Here is a 19100-nt window from a genome sequence, read left to right as displayed (position 1 = left end):
TCCTATATCTGCCTGAAAAGTTGGTTTTATTTTAAGATATTTGCACTAGAATAGACCAAAAGACTTGGTAAGATTTGGTGTTTTTGCAGTGCACGTCTTGGAAACACAGCACTTGAAATAAATCAGTTCTGTCTTACACCGACTTGCATCACTAGACTGCAGTGCATCAAATATTTCTCATTTCAAACCAGAACAACCTTCTAATTATTCTCAATTTAATATTTGAAATGCCTCGTGGTTAAAAACACACCAGGATTAAAGCTGCTTTCCTCCTCCTGGGAAAATCTGACCGCCTTTTATATATATATAATTGCATTGATTAGTTCCTGTACCTCCCACTGAACTGACCCGTCTCGCTCTCCCTGTCTCTCCGACTCACACGCCTCCCCACACACGGACCGACTCGACTGTTGCGTCGTAAACACGGCTATCTTCGTTAAGCCAGACCGTCTTCAGCCTCCTCCTCCTCCTCCTCTGCCGCACTCGTCTGGCCGCTTAAGTAGATCTACGATTTTAGCACGGAGGCGAACAAAACTGGGGGGCAAACGAGTGAAGGGATCAGGGGGGGGTTTATGACAGGACGGGGTTGGGAGGCACGTCTGACTGTAAACAGATAAAAACCGAGGGAGAAAGGTCAAAGACGTGTCGAGATAAGAAACGGCTAAATGTCACATTTCCAATATCATCCTCCAAACCCCTCGAACGGAGAAGAGTGACGTGAAGGAGATTTTAAAACATGGGATCTCTCTGATGCAATTCGTTTTTAAACTTTGTGTGGGTGTTATGAATATTTAAATTGTGGAAATTCAGCAAATCAAAATGTCATTTTCTCTTTGAAATACAGATATGAGCCAAATCATTAATTCACGCAGCAGATTTAGGTTTAAAGTAATCTTTTACTGGTGAGTAACATTAATGTTTGGATAGAGTCTGTGGTGAGAGCAAAAGAAAACAGGAAATATTACCAAGTATTGTTGGTCCAGTTTGTAGTCGAAATAAGACAAAACTAACAAGTAACTTTTCAGCAGGATACAGGATGTTGTTCAGTCAAAAAATCCTTAATATTGACAAAAAAGGCCCAGTTTTACTGGCAGATTATTTCACTAATAGCATAAATGTCTTGTTACATATGAAAAAATGTGTATGTGGAACTTTGACCCTTAAGCTAGCATAGCAGGAGCAAACTGGAAAAGATTTTGGCAAAAGAAAAAATAAAATGGCACCTGGCCGACTAAAATCAGAATGCATAATTCAGTATTTACACTAAATAAATGTAATAATTATTAAGTATTGAATGAAAGTGTGGACAATATTTTAAAAGTTGACGTTTCTGTGGCCAAAACCCTCTTTCAGGTGTTTCAGTGTAAAAGCACTTTAGGTTTTCCAGTCAGTAACATTTTTCTAACCTTCAAATCAATTTTTTTTACTTGTTTCTTTCATTTTTAAAAGTTTACAGCAGTATGCAGACTCTCTGTGTTTCAAAAAAGACAGGTCCAAGTATAGACCCCTGAGGTACACCGCAGGTTTAGACTTTAGAGCAACTGTTCATCAAACTGATATGAAAGAACTAAAATGGAGATTTCATCCATTTTAGTTGTAGATTTGTTTGTTCAGCCATCTTGCGAGTGTCGGCTCAGGATGAGCCAGCAGACACAATGTAAAGAGCAAAAGGTCCTCAGAGCACAAAACCAGAGGATCACATGACCTCTGGCTGGTGCCACGCTGATCCGTGGTGTGACGGATTCCTGGAGGCAGGGTCACCTTTTCTCCGTCTATTCCTGTCCTCCCCTCCTCTTCCTGCCGTTCACGTATCTCTTATTTTCATTCAACCTCAGGCCTGTCAGCACCGCCTTCCTGCCGTTTGAGATGTTGAATCTAATCTGAATGGGGTGCGCGGCGGGGCGTGTGAAGTCATTACTTGCACTTGATTTTCCTTGACTTTGTCCTCTTCTAATCCTATTGTGGCTTTTCTGTACTTACGGAGGCTATCAACAGCTTGACTAAAGAGATAAAGGTGGGAAGCTAGTAAATTATTACTCCTCAGGGTCATTTACTGCTTATTCTGTAGATCCCATAGACCCCCCCGAACTGTTTTATGCATAAAAATCATATTAATATAAACAGTTGGTGTTTTTTGTTATGCTGGAATGAAAATAATAAAACTGAGTGATTAGACCTCAAAGCTTGCCAGGTAAGCTGTATAATGCTCCATGTTGAGTCCGTATTAAAGCCAGTGGGGATCAAGACGATCCCTACGTCCGAATGGCAGCTCCTTTGTCTTTGGATTTACCTGGATGCTCCTGGGGGTGCGTCATCATTCAGTGCTTCAGCTGTTTTGATTGTTTACTAAAAGGGCCCAAAATGGCCGCCGGACAGTGCAAAATCCTGAGAAAATGGAGCGCGGCTCAATTTACTCCTGTCTAGAAGTGCTGTTGGCTTTTTATTGAGCAGAACAAGTCTTTACTCGGTCTTAGAGAATACGGGGTGCTATTAGTAAACTTGTAGTCAAAATTAACAGCAAAAAATTTGTTTTTGTTTCAAAAGAGAAAAAAATGGGGGTTTAGTCCCTTTAACCATATTATTCATTTGAATATCAAGCTAAATATTTTATTTACCAATTAAATATTTGGCTCCACAAGCTAAATAATCAGTTGAAGCTAAATATTTAGTTAGCAAGTAAAATATTTAGTTAGCATCTTACATATTTAGCTTACGAACTAAATAATTAGCTCCACACCAAATATTTAGCTCTGAGCTAGCTAAATATTTGGTTAGCTTTGAGTTGAATATAGTTAGAGTTCAGTAATATGAGTTTATAAGCCGCTGAAGCTCATACTTTCTGTTAATTTCAACTGCCAAAGATTTTAAATCCACGTCTGTTTACTGCTTGGGGGTTGTTGCTGCTTTTAGTTGGTGGTTTTTATTAACTATCTGTGAATGTTACAAGCTTCCTCTGATTTTGAAGTGATTATAATACAGTTTTACAGTGTAAGGGCTGTGAAGTGATTAAAAATATATGGATACTATAATCTATACTTTATCTATTCTCTTTTGTTCTCACCTGAAAAATCCAAGAAAACCCTTAAAATTTGGTACTTTGTTTTCTGTGGAGTTTGTAGAGACTAAATATGCTATAAAGTGTAGTCACTGTGATTAACTCATCATTTTCAGTTTCATTGCTAAAAATGAAAAAGTACTACTTCCACTGGCAGATTATGTCACTTATGGGAAAATACAGTTAAAAGTGAAATGATCTGCCAATAGACATAGTACTTTTTCATCTATATTAAGAAATTATTTACTTCACGGAAGCTAAATTATCTTGCTGGAAAGTTGCCTGCAAGTTAGTATTATCATATTTCAAGTGTACTATAATATTTGAGCTAAAATATGTTTTCTTTTTGCAGTGTGCTTATTCAGTGAGTGGAAATCCAACCTTTTCCCTGTCAAACTGCACCTTTTAACGGGGAAACGTTTTTGTACTTGGTCTCTGAAAACAGAAAACAGAAATCATCCATCTGTTTCCTATCAATAACTTAAGGTTTTTTGTTGTCTGGAAAACGAGCCGTTTGAAAAAACTCCTTGTTGTTTAGTCACAATTGGTGGGCACTGCCCCGTTACCTAGCAACCTCAGCCAACGTCAGCCCCGTTACCTAGCAACCCAAACGGAACTCAAAGTAGGCTGAACTGAGAAGTGGAAATCTCATTATTTTATTTTATTTAAGCAATTTGATTTAAAACAAATTCTTATTTTCAACAAGGACCTGTTCAGAAAACATTAAAACATAATGAAATAGATATCGGAAAACAGAAGAATACCATATAGCAAACAAAATAAATAAAAAACAACCAAGTTCAAATGGACTAAATGTACTATGTACACATAATAAATCAACAGTTTTCAAAAATTAAGTTACATTGATCATAAATTATGTTTTTTACTGGATTGATAGTTGGCGTACTGAACCTTAATGCAAGTTGTTCCAATATTTGGGTGCAGCAAAAATGATGTATGAACTCTAGGAATTATTATAGTGATGAATTTAGTAGCACGTAAAATGTGAGTGTTGTTGGAAATATTAGAGAATCTCAGATAAACCTGTTATAACTTCTTTAAAATAAAACACAACAGATGCCCAGCAATGCATTTTGTATGTTTTCCCAACATTGTTAGGAGGAGAACCAAACCCTGTGATGAAAAAGGAAAACTTCTAGCTGTAAATAGTTAAAAGTTCGCCTCGGTGCTGACGCATTGAGTTCAGAAACTTTGTGAGCCAACAAAGCGCCTCAGCCAGAATGTTTTAATTTATTTGTGCCATCCTTCCTTTCACATATCCTACATTTTGGGAACACTCATGTTACCTTCAGGAGCTCTTTCCAGTAATTCTTGGCGTCTACAGTTGCTGCTAAATACAGATTTGAGGATCACATTGGACACCTGATCAGAGTTAAACAGGATCTGAACCGCCTGCTGTGACTTAGCTAGAGCCAGTTCCATCTATTTTATTCTGTCCTGGTTACACTGCAAAAACACAAAATCTTACCAACTAATTTTGGTCCAGTTTCTACTGCAGATATCTCACTACACTTGGAATAAGACAAATGAACTTTTCAGCAAAGATATAGGAGTTAATGAAAAAGTATTATTTCCACTGGCAGATTATTTCACTTATAACAAGACATTTTTTCTACATAAAAAATTATTTACTTAAAACAAGCTCCTGTATATTTCTGAAATGTTGCTTCTAAGTTAAATTTACATTATTTCAGTTTCTATATTTACACTAGAAACGGGACCAAAACTATTTGGCATGTAAAATAGAAATAGCAAAACATGGTTGTATTTTTAATTATACTTTTTTTGTGTTATTTAATAGGATATTGTTAGGTAACAATTCACTAACTTTTTTCCTATGTTATAAGTGAAATCATCTGCCAGTAGAACTAATACTTTTTCATCAATATTGAGGATTTGTTGAGTTAAAATAAAATCCTATCTTGCTGAAAAATTGGTATGTCTTATTTCAAGTGTACAACTAGAAACTAGACCAAAAATACTTAGTAAGATTTTGTGTTTTTGCAGTGTGCATCTCCTGAAATCCACCAAATAAACTAAACTCTTTGTGTTGTTAAAGTTTCCCAAACTGATATTAGCTCTTCCCCTTCAATGCAGCAAATCAAGAAAAAGGTTTTCCCCTAAAATCGTTTCCATTTTCCCTTTTCCTTCTCACTCCACGGTTGTTTCTTGTGTGTGTAGCTTCCAGTTCACCTGCCTCCAGATAAACCCTAATTCTCCATCTATCTCCTTAGACCGTCTGATTAGCATCGCGTCACAGAAAGGGGAAGTAATCCGCGCCCAGGAATAGAGCCACAGCAGAGACTCTCCACAGCCGCCATGTGTCTGCAGGTAATCCGCTCTTAAATACCTCCGGGGCAGGCAGCTCGGGTTGGGCAGAAGCTCCAGTCAAGTGTCCTGTTATCCCTCGGACACGCAGCAGCCCGAGCAGGATTCGTTGCTTCCTCGGTCAGGATGAACTTTGCGGCCCAGTTATTCTACTCCAGCTACCTGAGCGAGCGACTGGAGCGTTTGTTTGCACCGAGGCCTGCAATTAAAGACAGCGAGGAGAATGACCCGTTCTGGGCGAGGTGGGACGTAGCAACCAGTAGAGACCCAGACCCCTGACCTGCCCCAGGCTAGCAGCCATTATAGCTCCACCTGCAACATTAGCTGCGTTTCCATTACAAATGTGCGCCAGTCTTTGTAGCTGCTTTTATGTTGGCCATAAAATTAAAAGTACGAAAATAAATTTGTGTAATAGAAACAGGGCAATTTCGAAAATGTTCACGTTTTTCGATTAAAAAAACATTTTTGCTGAGACAAGGTGGTTTGTTAGCCGTATAGAAACATTTTTTTGCGTTAAACACGTGATCAATAACAATGTTTCTACTGGCAAAAGAAGATAAATACTCACTTCCGTCTAGTACTTTCAAACAGAAAAGTAGTGGCAAACTAATAATTTTGTTCTTGCACATGTTTTGTTCTGTCCCATTGATTGCTTGTTCTGCTGTCTTTTTTAATTATTATTTATCTGTTTTAAATAAAAATGAATAAATAAAGAAGATGACAGGAAGTGGTAGGAGGATGATGTTTTTCTTTTCACTAGAGCTCTCATGGCACAGTTCATAAAATGTTATCTGTCTCTTGGGCATGTTGAATACGAAGCTCTTCTATAACATCTGCGACTATAATTTTCCCAAAACGTTCCGAAATATAAGAAGTTCATTGTTTCCTCTTGTCGCTGGTTTATGATGAGTTCTAGCACCACGACTAAATTATGAATACATCCCCTGGAACTGTTTACATCCGTCACTGCTATCATTTTTAATGATTTATTGCGTGAACAAGCTTATTTACTTGTGATTTTAATTTTATTTCTTATTTAATGGAAACACCGCAATTGCAAAATTGTGGGGTTTTTTTGCAAATCTATTGACAAAGATTTGCTCACATTTGTAATGGAAACACATTTACTGGTCTTTGATATCCTTGATTTGGCTCAGCAGGCCGAGTTTACCTTCTCAGTTGGTCCATCCGATTCCCTCAAAATTCTCTCTCTCTGTTTGGTTTCCTGCTCATTTTGATGGTTTTGCCAGAAAGGCAGACAGAAACTGAAGAAGAGCCTCCTAAGAGTCACTTGGTCACACTTTTAGTTCTGCACTCAAGCAGACTAAAGCAAACCAGGCAAGAAATTCAACTGATTCCAAACCTCAACACTGTAAAAACACAAAATCTGACCAAGTTGTTTTGTCTAGTTTTCAGTGCAAATAATTTACTACACTTGAAATAAGAGAAAAAGTAACTTTTCAGCAAGATTTAGGAGCTTGTTTTTAGTAAATTCCATAATATTTATGAAAAAGTGGTAGATTATGGCATTTCCCCCATTTTATAAATGATATATTAAAGTATCATCGACTTAAAGCTCCTTTATCTTGCTGAAAAGTTATTTGTAAGACAGTGTTGTCTTATTTCAAGTGTACTAAGATGCTTGGTACACTTCAAAAACACAAAGTCTTACTTATTTCTAGTGTAAATATCTTATTACAGTTGAAATAAGACAAAACTAACTTAAAGTAACTTTTCAGCAGGATATGGAGGCTTGTTTTAAGTAACTAATTCCTTAATATTGATTTTAAAAAATTCTTGTTCAATTGGCAGATAAATAATGACATTCTGCCAACGGAATTAGAACTTTTTCATCAAAAGTAAGAAACGATTCCCTTGAAACAAAATGTCTGCATCTTGCTAAAAATGACTTTTAACATGGTTTTGTCTTATTTCAAGTGAACTAAGATATTAGGATGAGAAACTAGACCAAAGAATACTTGGTAAGACTTTGTGTTTTTGCAGTGAACATTAAGTAAAGCAGCGTCAGCAGGCAGGGCCTTCAGAAAAAGCTTCACCATTCATACAAATGAACTCTTTGAGGAAGACCTGCTAAAATGATAAAAGCCTGCTGGGTTAAATGCCTCCTTGACCCGCTTTGCTTCATCCTGAGTCGTTATTTTTTTTTTTTCTGGACCATTTGAAGCAGAATAAGCTCCTGCTTACCACTTCATCCCCTCTTCTTCTCCTTTGAAGAGATTCTTCAAGGTCGCCATGTTTTTCTTTTCCCTTCTTTGATGCTTTTTTTTATTATTATTATTATTATTGAACGCTGCCCTTGATTCAAAGCACCTCTAACACAGGTGCAGCTTTGGACTCTCCTCTTATTCTCATTCACAATAATAAGGGCACTCAGTTTTCACTGGACTAAATATAAAGTGGGGCAGGGAGCGGTAATGGATTCGTGAGGCCAGGTGAAAGGTGAATGTGCTGCTTATAATAGATCACTGGTGAAGGAAATGGAGCAGGGTGTTGTCTGCGAGCGAGATTTATCTGAGAGAGCAGCGCCACCTGGTGGCCATCTACCAAAATAAACCCACATCCGCTAAATCCATTTTGATTTGTTTTAGTGCCTAAGCACATTACTTAATGCATTATGGGTAATCCTTTATGTTGCAGAAGGCCTGCTCTATAAATTACGCTTCAGAATATGCATAAAAAAAATCCAAACCAGGTTTGTTTGGTGTCCTTTGATAAATGAGAGTATATATGGAGCAAAATTAAACAATTCAGATTAATTGTGTCCATTTACCGAGCTGTTATAAATCAAACTATCCTCCCTTCAGCTCTAAATTACCACTTAATTTACATCTCCCTTATAAGAGCAACCGAACTAACCAATAAATCATAAGTAGACTTATTGATGTAATCAGTCACAGCCACTTAAAGCTGGATAGATGTGAAGGATGAATCAATTCAGCTCAGACTTGAAGGATTTATTATTTCTGTCTACACTTACTGAGGCCAGTTCTGGTTCTTATAACCCTGGAAATACCAGGAACTGTCATCTTAAAAGTGTTTATTGTGATAAAAGTGCTTTATTAAGAAGGTACACGCATCAAACAGAAGTAAATGTGCGGCCATCTTGAATGTTGTCACAGTTTAGAGATGAAATGTAAGGGAAACGTTTCATAGCGTTTTCAGATAAAGGTTTTTAAGCTAGGATGAGGTGGGTTTGTTTGGTTGCATCGAAATTAGTCACAAAACTGCAACACTTTTTTAACATCACACGAGTCATGTGATCAACAACAGGATGTTTGTTACTACAGCCAGAAAATACGAAGAACACGGCAGGAAGTGCTAGGAGGAGGATGGCGCGGCGATTAAATATCTTTAATCAATGCTTGTTTTCCTCTTGTTTTCTATTCCAAAAAAAGTTGCAAGCTTTAATTCACAGAGAAAAATCATCTTATTAGCAGAACAAAGACTTGATTTTACCAGAAGAACATCTTAAAAATACGAAAAAAAACTTGCTTTAAAGAGAAAAAACTTGAATAATTAATTTTCTGTTATTTTTTGTGTTGGGGTTTTCATAAAATTACTACTTCATTCCTCTAATACTACAACTTTATAATATTAAAACTTGATTCTCATTTTATTTTGACTTTGTTGTCATATAACAACTGTACTATTACCATGATTGTATTCTTGTAATACTTTGACTTTATTCACATAACTGAAAAAAGTATTTATAGCTTAATTCAGTCATAGAATTGACCTGAATGAAAAGTACAAGAAATAGATGCTGTAAAACATGCTTGTCAAACAAAATGGCCGCCGTGGATGTGCTGACATCACTCTGAGCTATGGAAACCCAAGGAGAGCACTAGTGGAAAATTATCCAGATTTTCCAAAAATTTAATAATAAAAAAAATCAATGATAAGATTCATTTATTGCCCAACCCTGAAACCACCTATTAGAAGCTGAAATTGGTTAAAATTCAGGAGACTAAGGAACCAAATCAAAGGTCTGGGGATTGTCTTTGAACAATCTTAAAATGTTTAGATTTGTCAAGCTTTTCGTTATGAATCTCTAGTAGAAGTTCCAATGAGTTTAGTACCTTCCGACAAGGACATTAGCACCTGAAAGTCATTCTCATTTGTTTATTATTTCAGGGAGGAACTGCGTCTTGGCCCCAGTCTACCAGGAGGCTCCTACAAACCCGTCTGTAACGGCGCCGTGGGCCGCCGGCCAACTCTCATTGAACCGGAGCGTCTCAAGGACTTTGGTGAGGAGGAACTTCTCAATGGAGATGTCAAGTACCACCAAATAAGCATGGCTGGAACCCATGAGATAAAGCTCATGGATCCCCCCAAAACCAGGAGAGTGAGTGAGTTCAGGATCATCCCCAAACCTCCGGCTCAGTTCCTCCGATTTGAGGACATCAGCGCGGCGGCCTTCACGATGCAGTCAGCGATACAGAAGACACCTTGCACGGTATGCTGGTTGGGTGAATTTATGAGGCAATCAGAGAGTGGTGCGTGTTTAGCTTAGGCAGCTAATTCGGTTAAAATTCTGCCAGAGAAATCCATGTCAATGGGAGAAATTTGAGACAGAGCAGAGAAGGGAGGTGAGAATCAAGCAACTTGCAATGAATTAAAGCAGTGTTGGAATGTAGAGTGGGTCAAAGTTCATCCACTATGACGTAAAAAAAACTGTAAAAAAAAACTAAAGTACAACTACTGATGGTTCTTGCTCATAAATTTGGTTCTACAAGCTGCAGAATCGAGGGGTGTGTTTAGTTCGTCTCATGGCTGTGTTAACGGGACCCTGTTTCCTTTTGGAACAAATGAAACATTTTTGAATCCCGTTAAAGGTGACCTATTATGCTTCCTGGAACAGGTTAGGATCGGTTTATGGGCTAAACAAAACATGTTCATCACATTTTTTTACACAAAATCATTCTTAGATAATGAGATTTCAGTCCGCTCAGTTCTATTTATCTATTATTATTTATCTATTATCGCATCTTATCACTTTAAATCCAAATAAGCTGCTGCTAGCAATGCCTCCCAACTCAACACTTACACTCGTACGTGAAAATAGCTTCAAACAGATGGGCAATTATACAACCGTATATCTTTGAAAAGCATTAGTAGAGCCTCCTGCACAATTAGAGAGAATGCAGCAAGTGGTTTCTGAATAGTAAGTCATCAACAAAACACTTGTTTTTTCCAGCAGCCATTGTACAGCGCATACAGCTGTAAAACCAGCCGGCTGGGTTGCTAGGTAACGTACAGGACTCTGCTGAGGTCGCTAGGTAACAGGTTCTGATTTGTGACGTTACATTTGGAGGGTTTTTGAAGTGGCTCATTTTCCAGACACCAAAAAACATTAAGTTTTTGCCCAAAAATGTCTGTGTGTTTATTTTTATTTTTTAAGTGCTTGGTCTTTAATTTAGAAGCAAATGAAAGAACAAAGATGTGAATTTTCCATAATAGGTCCCTTTTCATATCTGGTTTAAACGGAAAGCAGCAGCCAGTGAGCATTTAACAGATGATGCTGCTTGTTTGTGCGCAGTATTCCAGACTGTCCAAGCAGTACGGGATGGAGATCTTCCTGAAGAAGGAGCATCTTCACTACACCGGCTCTGTGAAGGAGAGAGGAGTGCTGTACCTGCTCACCTCCCTCACACAGGTAAATGCAGGAACTCCTTCTGTTCTGATCATTTGTGAATCAGGGAGACGACGATAACCGTGGGTTTGTCTCCTCCCAGGAGCAGCAGAGGAAAGGTGTGATCGTGGCCACCGACTGTAACTTCTCCATGGCCGTGGCTCACCATGCGGCCGAGCTGAAGATACCGGTGTTCGCCATCATGCCATCAAGCTGCTCTTCTCCACGCCTGCGGACCTACAGAGACTACGGCGCCATGGTCATCTCGTACGGCGGCACCAGCCACGACTCCCAGAACCACGCCCGCCATCTGGCCAAAGAGAACGGATACCTCTACCTGGAAGAGTCAGTCTCATTTTTAAAACTCCAGATTCAGGACGGGACTGAAACGATTAATCAGATTAATCGGTTACTGAAATTAATTTAGTAATCGATTAATATTTAACTGGAGTAAACAGCGTAACAAACTGCACAGCACGGTGATGGCAGCACCATGCTGTGTGGCTGTTTTGATATATTCAGATATTAGGGCTGAAACGATTAATCGGATTAATTGTGATTAATCGATTACTGAAATAATCTTCAACTAAATAATGAAATTCAAGTTTCTTTGTGTAAGAGCACATTTCAGCAACAAGGCAGTTCAAAGTGCTTTATAAAAATATGATACAATCAATTACGAAACAAACATTAAACATTACATTTTGTGAAATATAATCAAAATCATCAATGCACATCAAAATACACTCAGAGCAATAATTAAATCAAAACCGCGCAAAGAATATATACATTATGCATTTAAGATAAAAACAAAACCTTTGTCTATAAATGTTTTACCAAGAAGCAGCTTTCCCTTCAATTGGTTCCAATTCTGTAATAAAAATAAATAATCTCACTTTTTCTGTTCAAATATTATAAAAATAATAAAAAAAATAATAATCAACAATAATTTTAGGATAATAATCCTAAACTGTAATAATGTTAAGTTAGGCAGAAATGGCTGAACTTGTCACAAATAATCAACAGTTCACTAAAGGAGCTGCGCTAATTAGGCAACAAAATGTATTTTTCTTATTGAAGAACAGAATTATTTATTAGTTTATGTGTATTTATAATATTGTACAAAACAACTTAAGTGTTTAAATGAAAAGTATGCAGAATGAGCCCGTCTAAGCCTTTCCTTGTTTCCAGAGATGAGAGTGCAGCGTACCTGGCAGGACTGGGAACTGTGGGCATGGAGATCTTTGACCAGATTCCCAAAGTGGATGCAGTGGTCATTCCTGCAGCAGGACAGTATGGACTTCTGGCCAGCACCGCTGCAGCCCTCAAATACCTCAACTCCCAGATTCTCGTTATAGTAAGTAAGCCGTACTAAATGATGATAATAAAGCTTCTTTTTGTGCTGTTTTATGTTTCATGGAGACGCTATCAATAGTTCATAATGTGACAAACATTTTCCAGAAGTTACAGGCTACTTTCCAGATCAGGGGTGTCCGAACGTTTGGTCACACGGGCCAAAATTGTCAAGTCAAACATATTTGATAATAAAATGAAGTAAAAAAAAAATAGTGAATTCTTTCAACAAAATGATTAACAAACAGCATAATTGACAAAATGGACGTTTTTCATCCCATATCCAAAATTTAAAATGTATATTTTGCACATTCGCTGTTTGCTGTACAATTTACTTTATCAAAACAAAATCTTAAGTACTTTTGTTCAGTTTTTAGTGCAAATATCTCAGTACACTTAAAATAGGACAGTAATATTTCAGTAAGATGTAGGAGCTTGTTTTAAATCAGTAATTCTTGTGTCTTAAAACCCATCTATTTTACTTTGCTTTCAACTCCAGCGGGATCTAATTTTAAACTGTATGTTTTTGTTTAGAAACTGCAAGAATGTGTCTTTTTTTATTGTTATGTTGTGTTTTAATGTACAGCACTTTGTATCAGCTGTGGTTGTTTCAAAGTGCTTTATAAATAAAGTTGGTTTGGTTTGGTGTACTGATGAAAAAGTAACTTAATTATTTCACTTAAAACAAGACATCCGTTTTAGATGGAGAATCTGCCTTTCTGATTTCAACCACACTGGACATCATTCCCTTTAAAAGCTTATGAACGTTTAAATATCAACAGTTGAACTTTCTTCAACAGGGAGTTGAACCAGAAGGTTTCCCTCTGCTGCTGCAGTCTCTGAACACAGACGGCCCGATCAAAAACCTGCACAGCAACCACAACAAGAAGCTGTACGGAGGTGAGAAGCAAACGGCTCTTTGCTGATCTCTTTTCTTTCCAGCTTTGTGCTTTGATGCAAAACCCATCAAACTTTGAAGTGCCGTTCATGAAGTTACACAGTCAAAAGCTAGCAGCATTAATAATTAAACAGAGGAAAACGGGTTCGTTTTTCAAAGTCAAAATTCACCATGTTGTCTATTCACTTATTTAAAACTAAATATTTAGCTCAGCACCTCAATATTTAGCAGTAAAATACATATTTAGGTAACTAGCTAAATATTTAGCTCAAAATTAAACATTTTGCTCCAAATAAAATATTAGTTAACAAGATATTTAGTTTCAAACCACATTTTTAGATCTAAACTAAATATTTAGCTTCAAACTAAATACTTAGTTTGAAGTATGAAATACTTAGTTTTAAAGTATTAGTTTGAAGCTACAAAGTTACAAACATTCAGTTTGTACTTTGAAAAATACTTTTTTATTATTGTCTAAATATGAAATTATTTCTGTTAACTTTTGACTGTGTAACTTCAAGCTGCACCTTGAAACTGTTATTTCTGCAGGTTGTCACGGTGATAATGAAGAATCGATTAGTTAATTAATCGGTTAACTTTCTGCTCACATCACTGTGGAACACAATAAATAAATGTCTTTTCTTAATAGATTGTATATTATTTCTCTTTTCAGATTTTAACGAGCGTTCGCTTGGTGCAAATACCTTCCGTCTGTCCAAGAAACTGATCAACAAAGTTATTCCTGTCAGGTACTGCAGCTCCACAACAAATCCACCAAAAAAAAAAAACTGTTATTACCGAAGAAGTGAGACGAACAAAGTTGCGTCTCCAGGATAATCTCACCAGTGCGATCTCTAATCCCCACTTGGTGAATTCAGTGTGTGATTTTTGATTCCTGTTTTGTTGTCAGTGAGGAAGACTGTCTGGTGGCGATGCTGCGGTTTCAGGAGGTGGAGCACTCCACAGTGGACACAGTGGGCGCCATGGGACTGGCTGCCATATTGGCAGGGCAACTTCCAGAACTAAGAGGGAAAAAGTGGGTCAGATATTTTGACGTTGTCGTAGTTCAGCAGCTGGTTTCAGTCTAAACTCTGAGGTTTGACCCAGTTGCCACCCTGGTGGAAGTAACATTTACTCAGTTACATTTACTTAAGTAACGTTTTTTTTATATATTTTGATTTACTTTTAGGAGTATTTGTACTTTTTACTTTTACTTCAGTAATTTTATAATGAAGTATTTCTTCTCTTAAGTAAAATTTCTGGATTTTCTACCCACTGAATGAAAAGCAAACATGTTTTAGCCAAAACTTCACCAGACAAATGCCTGCAGTTTCTGTTCGTTTTTTGTTGAGAGAAACCGATTTGGAAAATTTTCTTTTGCCTGATTTGATAAATTTTTGTTATTTATATATTAATTATTATCATTTAATTTATGGCAATAAATTAAAATACCAAGATTTCCACTTAACTTTAAATTTTGGTCTGTCTGATGATGTAATTTTTAAATATTAAATCATTGGTAATTCGATTGGTTTCTCAGTATTTGAGTTAACTTTCCACCAAATACTTTTTACTCTTACTTGAGTAATTTCTTGCGACTTTTTACTTCTAGAGTAAAAGTATGTTGACGTAGAGCTACTGTTACTTGCGTACAGTTTTTGCGTACTCTGCCCATGTTTAGACGTCACCGGCCACCATTTTGCCTCATGCTAGCCGTTTCTGCTGCAGGGTGGTGGTTGTGGTGAGCAGCGCCAACATGGAGCCGGACCTGGTGAGGCAGTGTGTGGACCGGGCTCTGGTGCTGGACGACCGGGTCAGTAAATTCTCTGTGCAGCTGGGAGAATGGCCAGGAGACATGGCCAAACTGCTGGACGTCCTGTCCAGAGAGGACGTCAGGTAAGGACAGGTTCAGGCTTAATCTGTTCCCGTTTTGGTGCCAGACGCTTTCTTTAACTCGGCGTGTTTTCGTTCTCCTCCCAGACTGCTGGATGTCTGCCATCGCAGACACGGTGACAAGTCAGACGTCTTCAAAGCAAAGGTAGGCGGGTAATGTGTCCTTTTCTGTCCTTTTCATGATTTCATTAGTCATGGAGTCTTCAGTCAGAGGCTTCTTCAGAGACGCTGCAGTTGGGCCAAATTTTGCTGGATAATAAATTGAAGTCATTGCAATAAACGATAATGTTGTTTTGAGACCATTTTCAAGTAATTTATAAGTTGAGGATCATTTTCTTTAAAAATGCTAGATTTAACCAAGTTTAATAAAAAAATAAAAGCATAAACGCAGTTTTACTGTTTCCATTACAAATGTGGGTAAAACTTTATCAATATTCCTCTATTGGCAAAAAAAACACTCAATTTGACAATTGAGGTGTTATGATTAAATAATAAATGCAATTAAAGTCTTGTGAATATTTCTGTTCATGTGATAAGTCAATACGTAGGAAGTGGTCGTCCTACCACTTCCTGTCCTCGTCTTCTTCATGGTTCTTGCCAGTAGTAACGTCTGGTTGTTGGTCATGTGACTCACAATGCGAAAGTGTTTCAATCGCAGTTTTGTGAAATAAATTTTGATACAGCAGAAAAACCACCTGATGCTATCTCAAAAACTTTTTAACGAAAAATGTGAGTTGTTCTTTTTTATTAATTGGTTTGTTTCCTTTAAGAGAATTTATTTTGAAAAGATAAATAATTCATAAGAAAATTATGTTGATCATTTTAAAACTCTGCATCTATTGACCAAATTTGTGTCAGTTTTTCAACTGCTGTTTTGATTTACACACAAAATCACTTTAAGGGCCACAAATGGCCTGCGGGCCACACTTTGGACACCCCTAAAATAAAGTTTTTCCAAATGTACTAATTTCCCGGGACCTAGCCATGTTCTAACAGGTCATGCAGACTGATTAGCATCGCCAGTCTCTCCATATAAAGTACCATAACACATCCTCAGACCAAACATAACACTTTTTCCTGGACTTGGTTTCTAATCTCCCTAATTCTGATTAGAAACAAGCTGAAAAGTCTCTTAATCTCTGGGCCATTCATTGTTTCCTCTTCGGCCCAGACTAATTGTTGCGTTGTTTGCCAACCGGCTGTGTCAAAAGGTGAAAGGTCTGGGCTGATTAGCAGGCGACCCCCCCTAACTCTGAAGCGTACGTGTTTGTTGTGTTGACAGGTGGAGTGCGTGGTGGAAACCAGGGATAAGACGCAAAGCACTCAGCTGCGCAAGACGCTGAACGAGCGCTACCCTTCGATATGCTGGCTGGACCGGTGATCGAAACAAAACCAGACAAGAGGAAAGAAGGTGGAGTGTAAATAAATCTGGAAGGGATTCCCAACACATCCGTCAGTAGGACAATAACCATGACCAATCTCTGAATCTAGCTCTTAACAGAATAAAACACTCTGAATTAGCTGCAGGTTGGACGGTGTGGTTAGTTTCAAGATAATTTCCCATTAACATTATACAAATGCAAGAAAAGATTAAAACTAGGGGTGCACAGATTGCAGTTTATTTAAAAGGCCAGACCTGCTGACACTAATTTTGGCAGATACCAGGCTTTTTTTTGTCTGAAATGTCGCTACTGTTGACGTCACGCTGTTCAGAACTCCACCCGCTCCGCCATGATGGACGTCAAAACAACCAATGCTCTCCTTTAAAGCTAGTCAGAAGAACAAACATGTGGTAGCTTAATATCTCTTCTATTTAGTTGATTTCACCTTAAGTGGTGCTACACAAACAGACAAGAATAGAAACAAAACTCGTTATTTTATTACATCATTTTTAACGAGGCTAAAGATACAGCGGCAGTCAATCATAACGACTGTCAGCTGCTAATGATTGTCAGCCCTCGGTGTAACCGAACAAACCCGCTGTAAATTACTTTTTCCAAGGTAATTACATCAACGTTCATATACTTTGTAAGCATAATTAGAAAGATATCAAATATTGCTTTTTGGAGAAGGTGCGCGTTTAATCGTAACCATGGAGACAATGCCGTAGTCGTGTAGCCTAGCATGTATGGGGAAAAAAACTGGCTAGCATCTCGTCTGTTGTACGTTTTTAAGGCTGTTCAGGTGTAAAGGGGAAACGGTTTTTATGACATAATGATATAAATCACGTGGTGCGAATTCAGGCAAAGTCGGTAATTTGATCAACACGTGAGGAGGGAAGAGGTGTGGGTCGGTTTCTAAGCTAGCTATTTCAGCTATTTTGTAAATGTCGCCGTCATGAGCTCCAACCAGGTGTGTTACGTTCACAGACAAATTAGCTTGGCTCGAACAAGTGGAAACCATGAACAAACTGGCAAAAACATTTCCCGTCACTCAGTTCAACACTCCCCTCCTCATTTCCGACGTCCATCATGGCGCCTCGAATGATTAGGTGACGTCGTGACAAACGGTCCGGACAGCGGTTGATTTTAGACCTTTGCTGAAGATCGTCTTCGTGTGCAAGTATCGGCCGGTCTCCCAAAATTAAGGACATCGGCACAGATAAATTGGTGAACCCCCTATATAAAAGTAAATATTTTCAGAGTATATATATTTTTAAGAAGCTGTACATTTCTGTATTTATACACCCCACTTGTAGTTGTGTCCGAGAGAGACGACAAAAGCGAACAAACGTTTTTTGTTTTGTTTCTGTGCAGATTTTATGAAAGGAAAGAAGGGCAGAAATGCATCTGTTGTGTAATTTCTTAAGAGTAAAAGTGAGTGAGAATGGCGCGGTGAGCTGTGTCTTCAGATGAGCTGAAGCTCTTAAGGTCTTTAAGCAGAGGGCAAAGTGAAAACCTGTGCTGCTGTTGCTTTGAGACGTAAAACCTGAGGTTGAGCAACGCACTGTTCTGCTGACGAAGCTAAAATAAAACTGGTGAACATCCAAACAATTTCAAAAGGATTCTTTATTTGATTTTATGATGTTTATTTTGAAACAGTGGCTGAATCTGGGATTTCATGACAGGTAGAAACATAAAAAAACCACCTATTTATTATGAGTTACTGTGGCTAAACTACATCACTTAATAAAAAAATAAATAAAAATGAAATGCTAATTTCAGCTTTAGTGTTCAGCATTTGAACACTAAAGAAAAATGTATTCCTACATAAAACATTGCATTTATACGACCATGAAAATACAATTTAAAAAATTACAAGAATAAAGGCATGTTATTGAAACTTTGTCACAATATTACAACTTTATTCATCTATTATTTTGACTCCAAGATTGACTTTATTCATGTATTATTTTAGCTTTATTCTCGTTTGATTTCATCTATTTTTGTTATTTTATTTTTTATCCTTTATGGCCCTAATACTCTGCGGTACATTTATGTAAATTGCTTTCCAAATATTAAAAACTGGAACATTAGAGGGATGTGAATCTATTTGGATCAGGTCAGAGTTGTTCTTTTCCCCCAGTTTCCATTCAATATTGTGGCAACATTTAATTATTTTGTTCGTGATTAAATTAAAACCTTATCCCAGGCTTTAATCAGAAGTGGGATTTTTTCCAATTCTTGTGTGACCAGGCTAACCATTATTAGCGCTTCCAGCTAATTCCAATTATTTATTCAGATTTGATGCATTTAAACTCTAAAGAAACATGTTTGCAAATAGATGGAGTTCAGTAATATGTGTGTTTGGGATACAATCTGTGAAAAGTGCAAAATGAAGAGTTCGCTACTAGTTTTCACAATCTGCTCCGTCGATGAGCTCAGCAAAGTTTCAGTTAGAGCCGGAGCTTCTTAAAGAGATAGAGACCTAATTTCAAGGGAGAAAATGTTTTTAAGTCA

General features: G+C 37.6%; 1 protein-coding gene across 2 annotated transcripts; it reads left to right on the top strand.

Annotated features, from left to right (window-relative positions):
* Positions 1–5310: 5310 nt before the first annotated feature.
* Positions 5311–16722, top strand: LOC103477344 (L-threonine ammonia-lyase). Of its 2 annotated transcripts, none has more exons than XM_017309176.1 (11): positions 5311–5407; positions 9560–9881; positions 10965–11081; positions 11161–11402; positions 12249–12414; positions 13211–13310; positions 13982–14057; positions 14219–14344; positions 15037–15204; positions 15289–15346; positions 16484–16722. In XM_017309176.1, the coding sequence occupies exons 2-11, from the start codon at positions 9720–9722 to the stop codon at positions 16580–16582; spliced, it is 1314 nt and encodes a 437-aa protein (XP_017164665.1). In that variant the 5' UTR covers positions 5311–5407; positions 9560–9719; the 3' UTR covers positions 16583–16722. The 2 variants fall into 2 exon arrangements, with proteins under 2 accessions (XP_017164665.1, XP_008428633.1); XM_008430411.1 differs by lacking the exon at positions 5311–5407 and adding an exon at positions 5414–5646.
* Positions 16723–19100: the final 2378 nt, after the last annotated feature.

Source organism: Poecilia reticulata, linkage group LG15 (genome assembly GCF_000633615.1).
Source record: "Poecilia reticulata strain Guanapo linkage group LG15, Guppy_female_1.0+MT, whole genome shotgun sequence".
Classification (NCBI taxonomy): Eukaryota; Metazoa; Chordata; class Actinopteri; order Cyprinodontiformes; family Poeciliidae; genus Poecilia; species Poecilia reticulata.
This window is presented reverse-complemented; position numbering and strand designations above follow the sequence as displayed.